We start from the raw sequence: 20685 nt of genomic DNA, 5'->3' as shown, positions 1-20685 counted from the left end.
TATTACTTTGTGAACATTCCCATTGTGGGCATATTTAATGTGGCTTAACTAACTATGTGCACTTTGGTGGTCCATTTCCAATGTTAGTAAAGAATGAACACAGAGAACACAATCAATACCGAACACTAAACACACAGGGAGCACTCAGTGAGCAGGGAGCACTCGAGGGACGGGCAACACTCGAGGGACGGGAACACTCGAGGGACGGGAACACTCGAGAGACGGGGAACACTCGAGGGACGGGGAACACTCGAGGGACGGGAACACTCGAGGGACGGGGACACTGGAGGGACGGGGAACACTCGATAACGGGGAACACTCGAGGGACGGGAGCACTCGAGGGACGGGAGCACTCGAGGAATGGGTAGCACTCGAGGAACGGGCAGCACTCGAGGGACAGGAACACTCGAGGGACGAGGAACGCTCGAGGGATGGGAACACTCGAGGGACGGGGAGCACTCGAGGGACGGGGAACATTCGAGGGACGGGGAGCACTCGAGGGACGGGGAACACTCGAAGGATGGGGCGCACTCGAGGGACGGGGCGCACTCGAGGGACTGGAACACTCGAGCGACGGGGAACACTCGAGGGGCGATGAACACTCGAGGGACAGGGAACAATCGATGATGGGGAACACTCAAGGGAGGGGGAACTTTTGAGGGATGGGGAACACGCGAGGGACAAGGAACACTCGATAGGGAACACTCGAGGAACTGGGAACACTCGATGACGGGGAGCACTCGAGGGACAATGAACAATCGATGACAGGGAACACTCAAGGGACGATGGACACTCGATGATGGGGAACACTCGAGGGACGGAGAATACTCGAGGGACGAGGAACATTCGATGATGAGGAACACTCGAGGGATGGGGAACACTCGAATGATGAGGGACACTCAAGGGACGAGGAACACTTGAGGAACAGGGATGACTCGAGGGACGGGTAGCACTCGAGGGACGAGCAGTACTCGATGATGAAGGACACTCGAGGGATGAGGAACACTCGAGGGATGAGGGACTCTTGAGGGACAAGGGACCCTCGAGGGACAAGGGACACTCGAGGGACGAGGGACACTTGAGGGACAGGGAACGCTCGAGGGATGAGGAACACTCGAGAGACGGGGAGCACTCGATGATGAGGGACACTCGAAGGACGGAGAACACTCGAGGGACGGGAACACTCGAGGGACGGGGAACACTCGAGGGACGAGGAACACTCGAGGGACGGGAACACTCGATGACGGGGAACACTCGAGGGACGAGGAACACTCAATGACGGGGAACACTCGAGGGATGGGGAACACTCGAGGGACGGGGAACACTCGAGGGATGGGGAACATTCGAGGGACGGGGAACACGCAAATACATTTTTTTTAATCTTTAGAAAAATCATGATCTGGGCAGACATGTGTTAATTTGGAGAGTATTCCAATGACTACCATTCCCACATTTCAAAACGTCATGTCAAGAATATATTTTCTCCTTCTGAATCTTCAATGTTTTTCTTTCAAATGCCGAATCAAATTTCATTGAATTTACAGACAGCACAACAGGTCTGTGCCAGCATTTATACTCCACATCAGCCTCTCCTGCCTTACCCTAGCAAACTAACCCGCTGTTCCATTCTCACACATGCACTTATTTAGCTTCCCCTTTTTGTGCGGAAGGAAAAGATTTTAAAAATCATTGCATACCATCGTCATCATCATCATAGGCAGTCCCTCGGAATCGAGGAAGACTTGCTTCCACTCCTGAAGTGAGTTCTTTGGTGGCTGAACAGTCCAATACGAGAGCCACAGACTGTCACAGGTGGGACAGATAGTTGTTGAGGGTAAGGGTGGGTGGGACTGGTTTGCTGCACGCTCCTTCTGCTGCCTGCACTTGATTTCTGCATGCTCGCAACGATGATACTCGAGGTGCTCAGCTCCCTCCCGGATGCGCTTCCTCCACTTAGGGCAGTCTTGGGCCAGGGACTCCCAGGTGTCAGTGGGGATGTCGCACTTTATCAGGGAGGCTTTGAGGGTGTCCTTGTAACGTTTCCTCTGCTCACCTTTGGCTCGTTTGCCATGAAGGAGTTCCGAGTAGAGCACTTGCTTTGGGAGTCTCATGTCTGGCATGCGAACTATGTGGGCTGCCCAGCGGAGCTGATCAAGTGTCATAGGCAGTCCCTCAGAATCGAGGAAGACTTGCTTCCACTCTTAGCATGAGTTCTTAGGTGGCTGAACAGTCCAATATGAGAACCACAGTCTCTGTCACAGGTCGGACAGATAATGGTTGAGGGAAGGGGTGGGCAGGGAGCCTGGTTTGCTGCACGCTCCTGCTGCTGCCTGCGCTTGATTTCTGCATGCTCTCGAGTACTTCAATGCTGGGGATGTTGGCCTGGATGAGGACACTGATGTTGGTGCGCCTATCCTCCCAGGGGATTGTAGGATCTTGCGGAGACATCGTTGGTGATATTTCTCCAGCAACTTGAGGTGTCTACTGTACATGGTCTATGTCTCTGAGCCATACAGGAGGGCAGGTATTACCATGTAGACCATGAGCTTGGTGGCAGTTTTGAGGGTCTTCAAACACTCTTTTCCTCAGGCGGCCGAAGGCTGCACTGGCGCACTGGAGGCAGTGTTGGATCTCGTCGTCGATGCCTGCTCTTGTTGACAGGAGGCTCCCGAGATATGGGAAGTGGTCCACGGTGTCCAGGGCCACGCCGTGGATCTTGATGACTGGGGGGCAGTGTTGTGCGGTGAGGACAGGCTGGTGGAGGACCTTTGTCTTACGGATGTTTAGCGTAAGGCCCATACTTTCGTCGCCTTAGTAAATACGGTGACTCACACACACTCTCACACACACACACACTCACACACACATTCACTGACACACACATTCTCTCACAAACACACACACTCACACAACACACACAATAACACTCACTCACACACACACTCACACTCGCACACACTCTCACACATACACAATCATATGCACACTCACACATACACTCACACTCTCACACACACGCTCACACACACATTCACTTACACACACATTTTCTCACACACACACACACACGCTTACACACACGCTCACACAATCACACGCACACTTACACATACACTCACGCACTCTCACACACACACTCATACACACACATCCACACATTCTCATACACACACATAGTCACACACACACATACTCACACACACACACACACATACACATACACTCACACACACTCTCTCACACACATACACACACATACACACACACACACACACGCACATACACACTCTCTCACACACACACACAAAAGTACACACATACACACACTCACACACACACTCTCACAAACACACACTCAGACACTCACACACACATAAATATACTCAAAGAAAACTGAAGATGAACTGCACCTCCGCCTAATTTCCGCCCCATGTCTGCTGGGAGTTGTGCAACCATGATCATTGAGGGATCAGGTATGTTTCTCTGAACCAGCCGTTGAAAAACTTGGAACCCACAGACACACACACCCTCCTTGAAGCAGCATTGAACTTTGATAAAACAACAACTGGAAGGGCTAGAATGGCAGTGTTGGGCGAAGTGCTTTATATTGCTCAATAATGCAGCAGTCTCTCTCTCGCTTATGGCCCTGTACACCAGAAGGAATCCAACTCACTGTGTCGCGGGCCATTGTCTTACACACTGATAGTCCCGGGGAAATGATCACCTCGCTGACTGCATCATTCTGTTCAAAGGTACTCCCGTGAGAGATTTTGATTCTTAAAGTATCGTTAATATAAAAAAAAAATCACAAAGCAATCCATAGAAGGTGTCAGGAAATTGGATGCTGTGCCAGCAAAGGAGAATCAGGAAGGTGATTAAAAACTTGGCCAAAGAGATGGGTTTGAACATAAGAAATAGGAGCAGCAGTTGTCCATACGGCCCTTCGAGCCTGCTCCAGCATTCAATAAGATTATGGCTGATTTTCAATCCCAACTCTAACTTCCTGCCCAATCCCCATATCTCTTGATTTTCCTAGAGTCCAAAAATCTATCTATCTCAGTCTTGAATATACTCAACGACTGAACATCCACAGCCCTGTGGGGTGGAGAATTCCAAAGATGCACAACCATCTGAGTGAAGAAATCCCTCCTCATCTCAGTCTTATCCTAAACTCGCCAGCCAGGGGAAACAACCTCTCAGCATCTACCCTCAGAATCCCCCTCAGAATCGTGTATGTTTCAATGAGATCAACTCTCATTCTTCTAAACTCCAGAGGGTATAGGCCCAATCCACTCAATCTTGCAAGGGTGGTGGAAGTGAAAGGGTTTAGGGAGTTAATTCCAGGGAACAGGACTTGGGCAGATGAAGGCTCTGTGATCAATGGTGGGATGAAGGAAGTGGGTATGCACAAGAGGCTGGAGTTAGGAGCTCTTCTTTCAGTTTACCAGTTCCCTCCCCCCTCCCCCCTCCTCCCCCCGCCCCGTCACGTCCTCTCCTGAAGGCACTGATGCCTGGTAGGGTTCCATAGACAGCTCTCTTCCTCCGGTCCCTCTGCCAAATGGCCATTGTTCAACTCTTGAGTCTATTGGCGCCCAAACTGAGACCAGCTAACTCGGCATAGAGCAGCTGTCAAACCTGGGACCATATAGTCTGTGTGTGCCTCAGTTACACAATAACAACTTGTATTTATATAGTGCCATTAACATCGTAAAACATCCCAAAAAGTGACACCAAGCCACATAAGGAGAAATTAGGATTCATTGCTTGGTTCATTGAGGTAGATTTTAAGAAGCTTCTTAAAGAATAAGGGGCCGCCTATTTAAAACTGAGATGAGGAGCAATTGCTTCTCTCAGAGGGTTGTAAATCTGTGGAATTCTCTGCCCCAGAGAGCTGTGGAGGCTGGGTCATTGAATATATTTAAGGCGGAGATAGACAGATTTTTGAGCGATAAGGGAATAAAGGGTTATGGGGAGCGGGCAGGGAGCTGAGTGCATGATCAGATCAGCCATGATCTTATTGAATGGCGGAGCAGGCTCAAGGGGCCAAATTACTCTTGCTCCTATTTCTTATGTTCTTTTGCTCTTATGAGGATAGGAAGATGGAGAGGTTTAGGGAGGGAATTCCGAGGTTAGGGCCCAGGCAGCTGAAGGCACGGCTGCCAATGGTGAGGCGAAAGAAACTGGCGATACGCAAGAGTCCAGAATCGGAGGAACGCAGAGTTCTCCGGGGATTGTGGGCGATGTTCCCTCGAATTATTTTTCCTGCACGGTCCCTTTAAATGTGCTGCGCGGTATCTCCTCCAGCGGCAGTAGCCGGCGAGCGGCCATCACGGGGCCTCTTGGTTGGTATGCCACCGCCCACCTTAGGGGGGGACGTTGGCTGTCGGGCCGGAGGAGGTTACAGAGATAGAGAGGGGCGAGGTCGTGGTGACAGTACAATGTACCATCGTGGTATCCTCTTTAACATCGCAGAAACAAAGTCGCCAAGATAATGTCCAAAGGTCACTGCTGCAGAGGTTAACAGTGGAAAACAGCCCGATTACATCTACGGCTTTCCATGTTCTCGTAGCATTTCAGCAGCACATTAAACTTTACTAGCTCCAATATAGCATCCAGATGTCGCAAACAGGAAGCCGGGCAGCTTGTGCACAGAACCTCGTCTGCTTCACAGTGAACCACAACAGATGCCTGGTTAACATCCCCATAAAAAAAAACTCTGCCATTTGGCCTTTATGTTGGGGGAGGGGATATGCTGCGGGGGAGGCGAATAATTACGGCAACATTTTAAAACAACATCTTAAGCTCTTAGTGATCGTGGTAAGACCACCCAATTAAGCAGCGGGGGGGGGGGGGGGGGTCTACCTCTCTTCAAATCTTTTCAATTAAACTTCTGTCTATCTGAAGAGTTTATAGGCGGGGAACTTCGTGCCGCATCTCCTTGAGGAAGTTTCAATGCTTCCAGGAATGGTGCAGGAAACCGAGAGCAGGCTCACAAGGCCACTGTCACGCTGAATCTGCTAAGCTGCTTATTTCTTTACGCTGGGGATTAAGTACCTGTCAGAAACACCCCTCTAATGTCGATGAACAGATTTTTCTCATACTCTGTAATCTGAAGCTTTATTTTTATTTAGGTGACCTTTCCATGCCGTGCAAAAAAAAAAAGACCTGCATTTATATAGCGCCTTTCACGACCACCAGACATCTCAAAGCGCTTTACAGCCAATGGCGTACTTTTGGAGTGTAGTCACTGTTCCAAAGTAGGAAACGCGGAAGCCAATTTGTGCACAGCAAGCTCCCACAAACAGCAATGTGATAATTACCAGATAATCTCTATGTTGACTGAGGGATAAATATTGGTCAGAACATTGGGGATAATTCGCCCCGCTCTTTTTCTAATTAGTGTCATGGGATCTGTTATGAGATCAGAGAGCAGACAGGGCCACGGTTTAACGTCTCATCCAAAAGACGGCACCTCCGACAGTGCAGTGCTCCCTCAGCACTGCACTGGAGGGTTAGCCTAGATTTCTTTTGTGCTCAAGTTCCTGGAGTGGGACAAATGAAATCTCCACACGTGTGTCTCTGAAAATTCCAGCTGTCTTTCATTGGCATGTTGGAAACAAGCTCCAAGATGCAGTCCTGCTCCCTCTTTGAGTCTTCCCATCACTGGTACAACTGGAACATGAGAACGTGATTAGGCCACATTCTGTCCCTCGAGCCTGTTCCGGTATTTAAGTGGATCATGGCTGATCTGTATCTTAACCCCAGGAGGGTAAATGGAGTTGAGACAGATCAGCCATGATCCAATGGAATGGTGAGCGGGACAGGATAGAGGGGCTGAATGGCCTCTTCCTGTTCCCATGCTCCAATCCCATCAGTTTAAGGGGAGATTGAACAAGCGACCCCAGTTCCAGCCCGGGTGACACCTGCACCAAAACAAGGGGCCAACGGCACGTGGCAAAATCAATCTCCTCCATCCACCCCTCCCACGAGTCAGGTGCAGCACAGTTAGAGGCAGAGCAATAGGCTGCGGGCGTGTAGTGTTTTTTTCACTGGAGTAAGTAATCCAAAGAATTAAAATGCAGGTTTTTTTTTAAATCTGGAAATAAAAAGCTGGTGTCAGTAAAAGTGACCATGAAGCTGTCAGATTATCGTCAAAACCCAACTGGTTCACTGATGTCCTTTAGGGAAGGAAACATATGAACATAAGAAATAGGAGCAGGAGTAGGCCAAACAGCTCCTCGAGCTTGCTCCGCCATTCAATAAGATCATGGCTGATCCGATCATCGACTCAGGGCCACTTTCCCGCCCGCTCCCCATAACCCCTTATCCCCATATCGGTTAAGAATCTGTCTATCTCTGTCTTAAATTTATTCAATGTCCCAGCTTCCAAAGTTCTCTAAGGCAGCGAATTCCACAGATTTACAACCATCTGAGAGATGAAATTCCTCTTCATCTTAGTATTAAATGGGCGGCCCCTTATTCTAAGATCATGCCCTCTAGTTCTAGTCTCCCCCATCAGTAGAAAAATCTTTTCCGCATCCATCTTGTCAAGCCCCCTCATAATCTTATACGTTTCGATAAGATCACCTCTCATTCTTCTAAATTCCAATGAGTAGAGGCCCAACCTCCTCAACCTTTCCTCATAAGTCAAACCCCTCATCACCCGAATCAACCTAGTGAACCTTCTCTGAACTGTCTCCAAAGCAAATATATCCTTTCGTAAATATGGAAACCAAACTGCACGCAGTATTCCAGGTGTGGCCTCACCAATACCCTGTATAACTGCAGTAAGATTTTCCTGCTTTTATATTGTATCCCCTTTGCAATAAAGGCCAAGATTCCATTGGCCTTCCTGATCACTTGCTGTACCTGCATACTATCCTTTTGTGTTTCATGCACAAGTACCCCCAGGTCCCGCTGTACTGCAGCACTTTGCAATCTTTCTCCATTTAAATAGTAACTTGCTCTTTGATTTTTTTCTGTCAAAGTGCATGACCTCACACTTTCCAACATTATACTCCATCTTCCAAATTTTTGCCACACCACATAGCCTGTCTACGACCTTTTGCAGATTTTTTGTGCCCTCCGCACACATTGCTTTCCCTCCCATCTTTGTATCGTCAGCAAACTTGGCTATATTACACACGGTCCCTTCTTCAAAGTCGTTAATATAGATTGTAAATAGTTGGGGTCCCAGCACTGATCCCTGTGGCACCCCACTAGTTACTGGTTGCCAACCTGAGAATGAACCATTTATCCTGACTCTCAGTTTTCTGTTAGTTAGCCAATCCTCTATCCATGCTAAAATATTACCCCCAAACCTGTGAAGTTTTATCTTCTCCTTTATCCACTCTGTTCCTTACATCCTCAAAGAATTCGAGCAAATTTGTCAAACATGACTTCCCTTTCATAGATCCATGCTGACTCTGCCTGACGGAATTTTGCTTTTCCAAATGTCCTGCTACTGCTTCTTCAATAATGGACTCCAACATTTTCCCAATCACAGATATTAGGCTAACTGGTCTATAGTTTCCTGCTTTTAGTCTGCCTCCTTTTTTAAATAGGGGTGTTACATTTGCAGTTTTCCAACCTGCTGGGACCTCCCCAGAATCCAGGGAATTTTGGAAAATTGCAACCAATGCATCCACTATCCCTGCTGCTACTTCTCTTAAGACCCTAGGATGCAAACCATCAGGTCCAGGAGATTTATCTGCCTTTAGTCCCATTATCTACTGTTGTGTATCTGTAACACATGCACTCCCATGTTCCGCCACTAGGGAGCGCATCCCCTGAAGTCCTAAGGGATTCCAGCATCCCTTGGGAGCACTGTATATAAGCCGGCCCCTAAGGCCTGTTCCTCACTCTGGAGTATCTTAATAAAGACTGAGGTCACTGTTACTTTAACCTCCCTGTGTGCAGTCTCATCCGTGTTCGGAACACAATAACTGGCGACGAGAATACGAATCCAATGCAAAGATGCAGCAAACTGTGGGCATCCTGGAGAAGTTCTCGGAGGGTGAGGACTGGGAAGCCTATGTCGAACGGCTAGAACAGTACTTTGTAGCCAACGAGCTGGACGGAGAAGGAAGAGCTGCAAAAAGGACAACGGTCCTCCTCACGGTCTGCAGGGCACGACTACAGCCTCATGAAGAATCTTCTGGCTCTGGTGAAACCCACAGATAAGTCGTATGAGGAGCTGTGTACACTGGTTCGGGAGCATTTTAACCTGAGGGAGAGCGTGCTGATGGCGAGGTATCGGTTCTACATGTGGCAGCGATCTGAAGGTCAGGAAGTGGCGAGCTACGTCACTGAGCTAAGATGACTTGCAGGACAATGTGAGTTTGATGGCTACCTGGAGCAGATACTCAGAGACTTTTTTGTACTGGGCATTGGCCACGAGACCATCCTACGAAAACCTTTGACTGTAGAGACACCGACCCTCAGTAAGGCCATTGCAATAGCACAGGCGTTTATGTCCACCAGTGATAACACCAAACAAATCTCTCAGCACACAAGTGCAAGCAATGTTCATAAATTAACTGGAACTGTGTTTGCGAGCAGAAATGTACTGGGCAGAAACCACGAGTCTGCAACTGCCAGCAGGCCTCAGGTGACACAGATGACTCAGAATCCACAACAAAGGATGAATGCAAGGCAATTTACACCTGGTTGGTGTTTTGGAGGCTTCCATTCAGCCTATTCATGCCGCTTCAAAGGATATGTTTGCAAGAGCTGTGGAACAATGGGGCACCTCCAACGAGCTTGCAGATGAGCTGCAAGCTCTGCAAAACCTGCTAACCACCACGTGGCAGAGGAAGATCGGTCCATGGTGGATCAAAGCAATTTTGAGCCTCAGAGAGAGGAGGCAGATGCTGAAGTACATAGGGTGCACACATTTCAACGAAATGTTCACCTATAATGCTAAATGTAAAATTGAATGGCTTACCCATAGCCATGGAACTGGACACTGGCGCCAGCCAATCCATCATGAGTAAAAAGATGTTTGAGAGACAGTGGTGCAACAAGGCACTCAGACCAGCCCTGAGCCCCATCCACATGAAACTGAGAACATACATCAAAGAGCTCATCACTTTCCTGGGCAGCGCCATGTCAAGGTCACCTACGAGGACATGGTGCAAGAACTGCCACTCTGGATTGTCCCGGGCGATGGCCCCACAATGCTTGGAAGGAGCTGTCTGGGCAAAATCCGTTGGAAATGGGATGAAATCCGAGCGCTATTACATGTTGATGAGGCCTCATGTACCCAGGTTCTCAACAGATTTCCTTCCCTTTTTGAGCCAGGCATTGGAAACTTTTCCGGGGCGAAGGTGCGGATCCACTTGGTCCCAGAGGCGCAACCCATTCACCACAAGACGCAAGCGGTACCTCACATGATGAGAGAGAGAGTCGAAATCGAGCTGGACAGGCTGCAACACGAGGGCATCATCGCCCCAGTGGAATTCAGTGAGTGGGCCAGCTCGATTGTTCCAGTACTCAAAAGCGATGGCACGGTCAGGATTTGCGGCGATTATAAAGTAACTATTAATCGTTTCTCGCTACAGGACCAATACCCGCTACCTAAGACAGACGACCTATTTGCTGGCAGGAGACAAGACGTTCACCAAGCTCGACCTGACTTCGGCCTGCATGATGCAGGAGCTGGAGGAGTCTTCGAAGGGCCTCACCTGCATCAACACACACAAGGGACTGTTCATCTACAACAGATGCCCGTTTGGAATTCGGTCGGCTGCAGCGATCTTCCAGAGAAACATGGAGAGCCTACTCAAGTCGGTACCACACACGGTGGTCTTTCAGGACAACATATTGGTCACGGGTCAGTACACCGTCGAGCACCTACAAAACCTGGAGGAGGTCCTCCAGCAACTGGATCGCATAGGGCTCAAGCTGAAGAGGTCGAAATGCGTCTTCATGGCAACAGAAGTGGAGTTTTTGGGGAGAAAGATCGCGACGGACGGCATTCGGCCCACAGACGCCAAGACAGAGGCTATCAGGAACGCGCCCAGGCCACAGAACGTCACGGAGCTGCGGTCGTTCCTGGGACTCCTCAACTATTTTGGGAACTTCCTACTGGGGTTAAACACCCTCTTAGAGCCCTTACATGTGTTATTGCGTAAAGATGAGAACTGGGTATGGGGAAAAAAACAAGTAATTGCTTTTGAGAAAGCCAGTAACATTTTATGCTCCAACAAGCTGCTTGTATTGTATAACCCGTTTAAAAGACTTGTGCTAGCATGTGATGCATCGTCATACGGAGTCGGGTGTGTATTACAACAAGCTAACGTTGCGGGGAAGTTGCAACCTGTCGCCTCTGCCTCCAGGAGCTTGTCTAAGGCCAAGAGGGCCTACAGCATGGTTGAGAAAGCGGCAATAACGTTCGGGATAAAGAAAATGCATCAGTACCTGTTTGGCCTCAAATTTGAGCTGGAAACCAATCACAAGGCCCTCATATCCCTGTTCGCTGAAAACAAGGGGATAAATACTAATGCCTCAGCCCACCATACAAAGGTGGGCACTCGAGTTATCAGTGTATAACTATACCATCCGCCACAGACCAGGCACCGAGAACTGTGCAGATGCTCTCAGTCGGCTACCATCGCCCACCACGGGGGTGGAAATAGCACAGCCCGCCCGCAGACTTGTTGATGGTCATGGAAGCGCTTGAAAATAATAAATCACCTGTCACGACCCGCCAGATTAGGACTTGGACCAGCCAAGATCCTCTACTGTCCCTAGTAAATAACTGTGTACTGCATGGGAGCTGAGCCAGCATCCCCGTTGAAAAGCAAGAGCTAATCAAGCCGTTCCAGCGACGAAAGGACGAGCTGTCCATTCAGGCAGACTGCCTGTTGTGGGGTAACTGCGTAGTGCTACCCAAAAAGGGCAGGGAGACGTTTATCTTGGATCGCCACAGCACACACCCGGGTATAGTAATGATGAAAGCAATATCCAGATCCCACGTGTGGTGGCCCGGTATCGACTCTGACTTAGAGTCCTTTGTATGGCAATGCAGCGTGTGTGCTCAGTTGAGCAACATGCCCAGAGAGGCACCACTAAATTTGTGGTCCTGGCCCTCCAGACCATGGTCAAGGATCCATGTTGACTATGCGGGCTCGTTTCTCGGTAAAATGTTCTTGGTGGTGGTGGATGCTTTTTCAAAATGGATTGAATGTGAAATAATGTCGGGAAGCACCGCCACCGCCACCATTGAAAGCCTGAGGGCCATGTTTGCCACCCATGGCCTGCCTAACATACCGGTGCTGAATTTAAAGAATTCATGACCCGCAATGGGATCAAACACCTCGTCCCCGCTTAAACCAGCCTCCAATGGACAGGCAGAGCGGGCAGTACAAAAAATCAAACAGAGCCTTAAACGAGTCATAGAAGGCTCACTCCAAACCCGCCTGTCCCGAGTACTGCTCAGCTACCGCACGAGACCCCAGTCGCTCACAGGGGTGTCCCCGGCTGAGCTACTCACGAAAAGGACACTTAAAACCAGACTCTCTTGGTTCACACCAACCTGCATGATCAGGTAGAGAGCAGGCGGCAGCAACAAAATGTAAACGATGGTCGCGCCACTGTATCACAGAAAATTGATCTGAATGACCCTGTGTATGTGCTAAACTATGGACGTGGTCCCAAGTGGATTGCGGGCACGGTGATAGCTAAAGAAGGGAGTAGGGTGTTTGTAGCCAAACTAGACAATGGACAAATTTGCAGAAAGCACCTGGACCAAACGAGGCTGCGGTTCACAGACTGCCCTGAACAACCCACAGCAGACACCACCTTTTTCGAGCCCACAACACACACCCAGAGGATCAATGACACCACGCCGGACCAGGAAATCAAACCCATCATGCCCAGCAAGGCCAGGCTCACCCAGCAGCCCTGCAGGGTCAACAACATGCCAGCCCAGCGAGGGCACAGCCAAAACACCAGAACAGACATTTGTACCGAGGCGGTCCACCAGGGAAAGAAAGGCTCCCGACCGCCTCACCTTGTAAATAGTTTTCACTTTGACTTTGGCCGGCGGGGGGGGTGATGTTGTGTATCTGTAAAGCATGCACTCTCATGTTCCGCCACCAGGGAGCGTATCCCTTGGGAGCACTGTATATAAGCCGGCCCCTAAGGCCTGTTCCTCACTCTGGAGTGTCTTACTAAAGACTGAGGTCACTGTTACTTTAACCTCCCTGTGTGCAGTCTCAGCCATGTTAGGAACACAATAAGTACCACCTCGTTAGTGATTGTGATTGTGTTAAGTTCCTCCCCCCCATAGCTACTTGACTATCCACTGTTGGGATATTGTTTGTGTCCTCTACCGTAAAAACTGATACAAAATATTTGTTCTGAGTTTCTGCCATCTCCATGTTCCCCATTACTAATTCCCTGGTCTCGTCCTCTAAGGGACCAACATTAACTTCAGCCACCTTGTCAAGCCCCCTCATAATCTTATCCCTTTCGATCACCTCTTTTTCTTTGGAATTCCAATGAGCAGAGGCCCAACCTACTCAACCTTTCCTCATAAATCTACCACCTCATCTCTGAAATCAACCTAGTGAACCTTCTCTGAACTGCCTCCAAAGCAAGTATATCCTTTCATAAATATGGAAACCAAAACTGCACGCAGTATTCCAGGTGTGGCCTCACCGATACCCTGTATAACTGTAGCAAGACTTTCCTGCTTTTATACTCCATCCCCTTTACAATAAAGTCCAAGATTCCATTGGCCTTCCTGATCACTTGCTGTACCTGCATACTAATCTTTTGTGTTTCATGCACAAGTACCCCCAGGTCCTGCTGTACTGCAGCACTTTGCAATAATTCAGCATGGGCTGGAAATGGAACTTGGAAAGTTTCCTGCCTGTTTGGCTCAGCTTACACTGTTTGCATCTTCCAAATGTAATTATTTCTAATGTACACATATAGCGATTACATTCTCACCCACTTTTCAAACTGAAGACTGCAATGTATAATGACAGGGATCTATAGACCCAGTAGATGTTTCTTGATTGGTAGTATTCAGTGAAGAATAGTAAAACTGTCCTCAAAAACTGCCTTTACTTTGGCATTTTCACTGTGAAAGGGCACAGAATGGTCAGTGTGGGAGAGAAAAACTATAGCACTGCTGAGATATGTTCTGGGGCTGGCACTGAGCCATATTGTTTGGACAGCCCAGGGGAAGCTTCACTAAGTATCTAACCATGCTATACCTGACCGAGGAGTGTTTGGCGCCTACAAGGGTGATAGGAGCAGAAAGTGTTCCATCCCTCGCCTTGATGAGCAGTAAAAAAAGAAAACACTTTAAATCTAGCCCAACAATTCTGCGCAAGATTTGAATGAAGGCGACATCACACAGGTCTGATACCATGCCAACGGTTCTCTGGAAGCAAGACGGTTACTTACTTTACGCTGTTTTGTAGAGTCCAGCTTGACTAACCAGTAGGAGGCCACTTTTTGTTTGTGGTACTTCCAGTTGTCCAGTATCTGTGAATGGAATTGTAAGAGTTAGCGAGCAAAAATATAAGCCACCACGAAAGGATAGTGGAGTAAAGAGTTAGGGAAAGTAATGCAGATAAACTATCCAAGATACAGTATCGGCTTCTCCAAGTCATTGTGCGACTGAACCACTCAAACCTGGCAAGCCCTTCCTTGCTTTGATTCCTGCTCGCCGCTGAGTTTGCTGATCTTGGCTGGGAATGTGGGAGTGTGACCCTGGGCTGGGGGTGTGGGAGTGTGACCCTGGGCTGGGGGTGTGGGAGTGTGACCCTGGGCTGGGGGTATGTGACCCTGGGCTGGGGATGTGGGAGTGTGACCCTGGGCTGGGGATGTGGGAGTGTGACCCTGGGCTGGGGATATGTGACCCTGGGCTGGGGATGTGGGAGTGTGACCCTGGGCTGGGGATGTGGGAGTGTGACCCTGGGCTGGGGATGTAGGAGTGTGACCCTGGGCTGGGGATGTGGGAGTGTGACCCTGGGCTGGGGATGTGTGACCCTGGGCTGGGGATGTGGGAGTGTGACCCTGGGCTGGGGTTATGTGACCCTGGGCTGTGGGAGTGTGACCCTGGGCTGGAGGTATGTGACCCTGGGCTGGGGGTATGTGACCCTGGGCTGGGAATGTGGGAGTGTGACCCTGGGCTGGGGATGTGGGAGTGTGACCCTGGGCTGGAGGTATGTGACCCTGGGCTGGGGGTGTGTGACCCTGGGCTGGGGATGTGGGAGTGTGACCCTGGGCTGGGGGTATGTGACCCTGGGCTGGGGGTATGTGACCCTGGGCTGGGGATGTGGGAGTGTGACCCTGGGCTGGGGGTATGTGACCCTGGGCTGGGGATGTGGGAGTGTGACCCTGGGCTGGGGGTATGTGACCCTGGGCTGGGGGTGTGTGACCCTGGGCTGGGGGTATGTGACCCTGGGCTGGGGGTGTGTGACCCTGGGCTGGGGATGTGGGAGTGTGACCCTGGGCTGGGGGTATGTGACCCTGGGCTGGGGGTGTGTGACCCTGGGCTGGGGATGTGGGAGTGTGACCCTGGGCTGGGGGTATATGACCCTGGGCTGGGGGTATGTGACCCTGGGCTGGGGATGTGGGAGTGTGACCCTGGGCTGGGGTTGCGGGTGGTGACCCTGGGCTGAGGATGAGATAAACAACCAGGACTGCTGCTCAGCCACAGCTCAGTGGGTGGCCCTCTCGCTTCGGACGCAGACGCTCGTGTGTTTAAGTCCCACTCCAGAGACTGGAGTACAAAATTGAGATTAACACTGAGCTGCAGGACTGAGGGAGTGTTGCACTGTTTTTCGATGAGACATTAAACCAAGGCTTCCTCTGCTCTCTCAGGTGGACTATTCTGAAGAACAGCAGTGGAGTACTCCCTGGTGTCCTGGCCAATATTGATCACTCATCCAACATCACTATAATAGATTACATGGCCATTATCACGTTGCGATTTGTGGGACCTTGCTGTGTAGAAATTGGCTGCCACGTTTTCTAGTTTCAAAACAGTGACTACACTTTAAAAGCATTTCCAATTGATTGAGACATGCTACAGTCATGAAAAGCACTATATAAATGAAAGTTCTTTCTTTCCTGATTGCTATTCAATTCTGTGTGAGGCAAGGATTGGTTTTGGCTGTGATGTCACCCATGGACCTGTTTCCCTTAGCAGAGAGGCCAATAACCAGGGAGCACAGATTTAAATTAATTGGTCGAAGGATTAGAGGGGGGTTGAGGAAATATTTTTCACCCAGAGGGTCTGGAACCCACTACCTAAAAGGGTGGTGGAGGCAGAAACCCTCATCACATTTACAAAGTACTTGGATATGCACTTGAAGTGCCGTAACCTATAGGGCTATGAGCCGAGAGCTGGAAAGTGGGATTAGGCTACATAGCTTGTTTTCGACTGGCAGGGGTACAGTGGGCCAAATGGCCTCCTTCTGTGCTGTAAATTTCTATGATTCTGTCATTTGCTTCCATTTTCGAGCAGGTCTCAAAACTGCACTTGTAAAAATTAAGCACACACGATGCCCAATGCCTTGGGCATTGATTAACAATGCAGCTGTGTGTGCAGCAGACATTGCTCTGGGCAAGGTCTGGAAGTGTCTCTGATAAGGTGGTGTGAATGGGAGCTTTGTGAATTGATGCGTAGAGATAAAGGTCGTGGATAACAGCAAGTTAATGGGGGGAGGGGAGAAGATGTTCACAGGAGAGTCAAGAGAAAGTCTCCCATATCAGAGAGACTTAAGTATCTCTTGGAGCCAGGAAAATGTTCTCCAGCCCATCCTTTTTAAAATAAAAATAATTCTCGGGATGTGGGCATCGTTGGCAAGGCCGGCATTTATTGCCCATCCCTAACTGCCCGATACTTGCTTGCTCGGCGACTTCTGAGGGCAGCTAAGAGTCAACATTGTTGGCGTGGGACAGGAGTCCGATATCGGCCAGACCTGGGTAAGGACAGCAGGGTTTCTTCCCTAAAGGACATGAGTGAGCCAGTTGGGCTTTTATGTCAATCCGACAGCTTTGTGGTAATTTTTTTACTGGTACCAGTATCTTATTTCCAGATTTAAAAATAAGTGTTCAAATTCTGAAACGGTCATGATGAGATTGAAGCTCGAGTTCCCTGGATTAACCACTTCACTACACTACTGCAGCCTGCCGCTCCTTGGGCAAATACAGGCAGAAGTCCCTTTGCTAATGGGACTCTGATTTGGGCTCTATCTGAAGAGAGCAAGTCCAACAGCAAATGGCAGATAGTAAGCAATTAGCAGGAGCAACAACAATGAAAATTGGTTTCCAAAATCGTGGAGAAATAAGAATACTGCAATTCCAAGAACTGTGCATAGTTTTGATCTCCTTATCTGAGGAAGGATATACTTGCCATGGAGGCGATGCAATGCAGGTGCACAGATTGATTCCTGGGATGAGGTGGTTGTCCTGTGAGGAGAGATTGAGTTGGTTGGGCCTCGACTCTCTGGAGTTTAGAAGATTGAGAGGTGATCTCATTGAAACATATAAGATTCTGAGGGGATTGACAGGGTAGATGCTGAGAGGTTGTTTCCCCTGGCTGGAGAGTTTACAACGAGGGTTGGCCATTTAAGACTGAGGTGAGGAGGAATTTCTTCACTCAGAGGGTTGTGAATCTTTGGAATTCTCTACCCCAAAGGGCTGTGGATTCTGAATCATTGAGTCCATTCAAAGCTGAGATAGATATATTTTTTGACACTAGGGGAATCAAAGGATTATGGAGATCAGGCAGGAAAGTGGAGTTGAGGTAGATGATCAACCATGATCTTACTGAAAGGCTCGAGGGGTCCTATGGCCTACTCCTGCTTCTAATTCTTACGTTCTTATGAGTGTTTGGTTTCTTTAAATTTGACTTCTGCCTTTTCTCCAATGCCTAGCAAACCTGGATGCGACTTGCGACGTTTTACTACGTTAAAGGCACTATATAAAGGCAAGTTGTTGTTGTTGATGCCTGCCATATATGCGCTGTGCATAATGAAGGAACACTGACAAATGGGACGTCATTAATGACTCATTATAAGACAGGTTTTTCCACTGGAAATAACTGGGGAAAATTGAGCTGTTGCTAAAGTGGGTGGAGATCCAACATAAAGGATCCATGTCCAGTTCCCCCAGCCCCACCCCGCCCTCCCTCCCTCCCTCCAATAATCAGGCAGTAAGGAGAGGAAAATGCCGAGTTTCCAATCTAAACACCTGCTGGCTGTGTTCAGAGTGTTATGAGCCAATCTACCACAAGGTGGTGCATCTTTGCAATGAACACAGAGGAATCAAGACGATCCAGAACTCCAGATCAAGAAAATTGCATTTTTTAGTCTCTATTGCTAGCTACTTTATGTCTTGAAGTACCTGTTAGGGGGGAGTGGGGGGCAGGAGATGGGTGGGGGGGGTCAAGGTCCCGATTCTGGCTTGGGCCCTTATTCACCAATCCACACATTGGTGAGCAACTCTTGCTGAGATCAGGGACGTCCCACGGCGATCCTATGTCAGGTCCCCACAGCGGGTTGGCGCACAAAACTCACGGACTTGGGCGGGCCACCCCCCCACCCTCACTTTGATGACACCATCGCAGAATCATACAGCACAGACGGAGATCATTCGGCCCTTCGAGCTTGTGTCTGCTCTTTGAAAGAGCTATCTAATGTCCGACCCCCCCACCCTGCTCTTTCCCCAAAGCCCTGCAAATGTTTCCTTTTCAAGTAAATATCCAATTCTCTTTTGACAGTTACTACTGAATCTGTTTCCGCCGCCTTTTCAGGCAGCGCGTTCCAGATCATAATTCGATGAGTACAAGAAACCCTTCTCATTTTGCCTCTGGTTCTTTTGCCAATTTTCTTAGATCTGTGTCCCTCAGTTACCAACACTCCCGCCAGTGGAAACAGCTTCTCTTTACTTACTCCATTGAACCCCTCATAATTAAATCTCCCCTTAACCTTTTCGGCTCAACTTCTCTGGTGTCCACACATGTTCTAAAAATATCTTCTTCCAAAACTAAACATTCCTGCGGTAGATCTCAATGGCGAAGGCTTATTTGTGATGCTGCTTCCCTGAAGGGCAACCTTCTTTGCTGACATTTTAAGCACTAAGACTTCAAACGCACCATCGGATGGAACAGAAATTCTTTCCAGCATCCATTGAGTCTGGATGAAAAGATTAGGCACATTCATAAATGAACAATGAAAAGAAACAGTCCTTCTCCGTCTATTTAACTAGTGATAAAAGAACGGGTGTAGCTTTTATTGAAAAGGTGCCTTTAAGAGGTAAGTCCCTTGATACCAAACCTTTCATCTCACTCATCATTTTCAGTTAATGAATAGAACTATTTAGTCAAAAAAAGTACTTTGCTCTGAGATATTTCCATCAGACCATTGCCTTGTCAGATAAAAAGATCCCATTTCAAAGGCTTCGGCTTTTTAAGGTGGGTACATCAAATTCAAACTGTTCCCAGATGGTAATCCTCATCCCCAGTACTTCATTAGCGCTAATTAAAGTTGGTACGCAATTAAAGAAGGAAGTCGATGGTCCAAGCTGGGATAGCTGATATCAGCCGGAGCGCTGCTTGGGCCCGGTCTCGGGAGAGGAAAATCAGTCAGGGTCTCGGCTCCTGACTGCTATCCAGCAACCTCTGCTGGAAGAACGCAAGTATTAACATCGCTTGAGGACAGAATTAGGCTTGGATATCGTGCCCACTCTTCTCCCCTGTGGTGCAATAGGCTACTGACTCTCACTATCTGAGCTCTCTCTCTCTCTCACACACATACACTGCTTGGCCACCTGGTTGCGGGAAGAGTCAACACCTTCAGAAACAAAAGAGAGACTTGCATTTATATAGCGCCTTCACAAGCTCAGGATGCCCCAAAGTGCTTTACAGCCAATGAAAGTACTTTTGAAGTATAGTCACTGTTGCAATGTAGGAAATGCAGCATCCAATTTGCACACAGCAAGCTCCCACAAACAGCAATGCGATGACCAATTAATCTGTTTTTGCTGTTGATTGAGTGAAAAATATTGATCAGGACACCGGGAATAACTCCCCTGCTCTTCTTCAAAATAGTGCCATGGGATCTTTTACATCCACCTGAGAGGGCAGACGGGGCCTCAATTTAACGTTTCATCTGAAAGACGACACCTCCGACAGTGCAGCGCTCCCTCAGCACTGCACTGGAGGGTCCGTCTAGATTTTTGTGCTCAAGTCTCTGGAGTGGGACTTGAACAACTCATAAGAAATAGGAGCAGGAGTTGGCCATTCGGCCCCTCAAGCCTCCTCTGCCAGTCAGTAAGATCATGGCTGATCTTCTTCTTCAACTCCACTTTCCCGCACTATCTCCACATCCCTTGATTCTCTTCATGTCCAAAATTCTATCAGTCTTGAATATATCCAACGACTGAGCCTCCACACCCCCTGGGGTAGAGAATTCCAAAGATTCACAACCCTCTGAGTGAAGAAGTTTCTCCTCAGCTCAGTCTTAAATGGCCGACCCCTTATCCTGAGACTGTGTCCCCTGGTTCTAGCCTCTCCAACCCGGGGGAAACAGCCTCTCCTTATCTTCCCTGTACAAGGACACCCTCAATGCCTCGCTGATAAAGTGCGACATCCCCACTGACACCTGGGAATTCCTGGCCCAAGGCCACCCTAAGTGGAGGAAGTGCATCCGAGAG

At 48.9% G+C, this 20685-nt stretch overlaps 1 protein-coding gene across 1 annotated transcript in view; it reads right to left on the bottom strand.

Annotated features, from left to right (window-relative positions):
- Nucleotides 1-20685, bottom strand: part of ttll7 (tubulin tyrosine ligase-like family, member 7) — a 283178-nt gene that overhangs the window by 65730 nt on the left and 196763 nt on the right. Inside the window, 1 exon segment of the mRNA XM_070886446.1 lies at nt 14422-14502. Within this exon segment, the coding sequence (XP_070742547.1) occupies nt 14422-14502 (81 nt within the window).

The sequence above is a fragment of the Pristiophorus japonicus genome, chromosome 8 (genome assembly GCF_044704955.1).
Source record: "Pristiophorus japonicus isolate sPriJap1 chromosome 8, sPriJap1.hap1, whole genome shotgun sequence".
NCBI lineage: Eukaryota > Metazoa > Chordata > Chondrichthyes > Pristiophoridae > Pristiophorus > Pristiophorus japonicus.
This window is presented reverse-complemented; position numbering and strand designations above follow the sequence as displayed.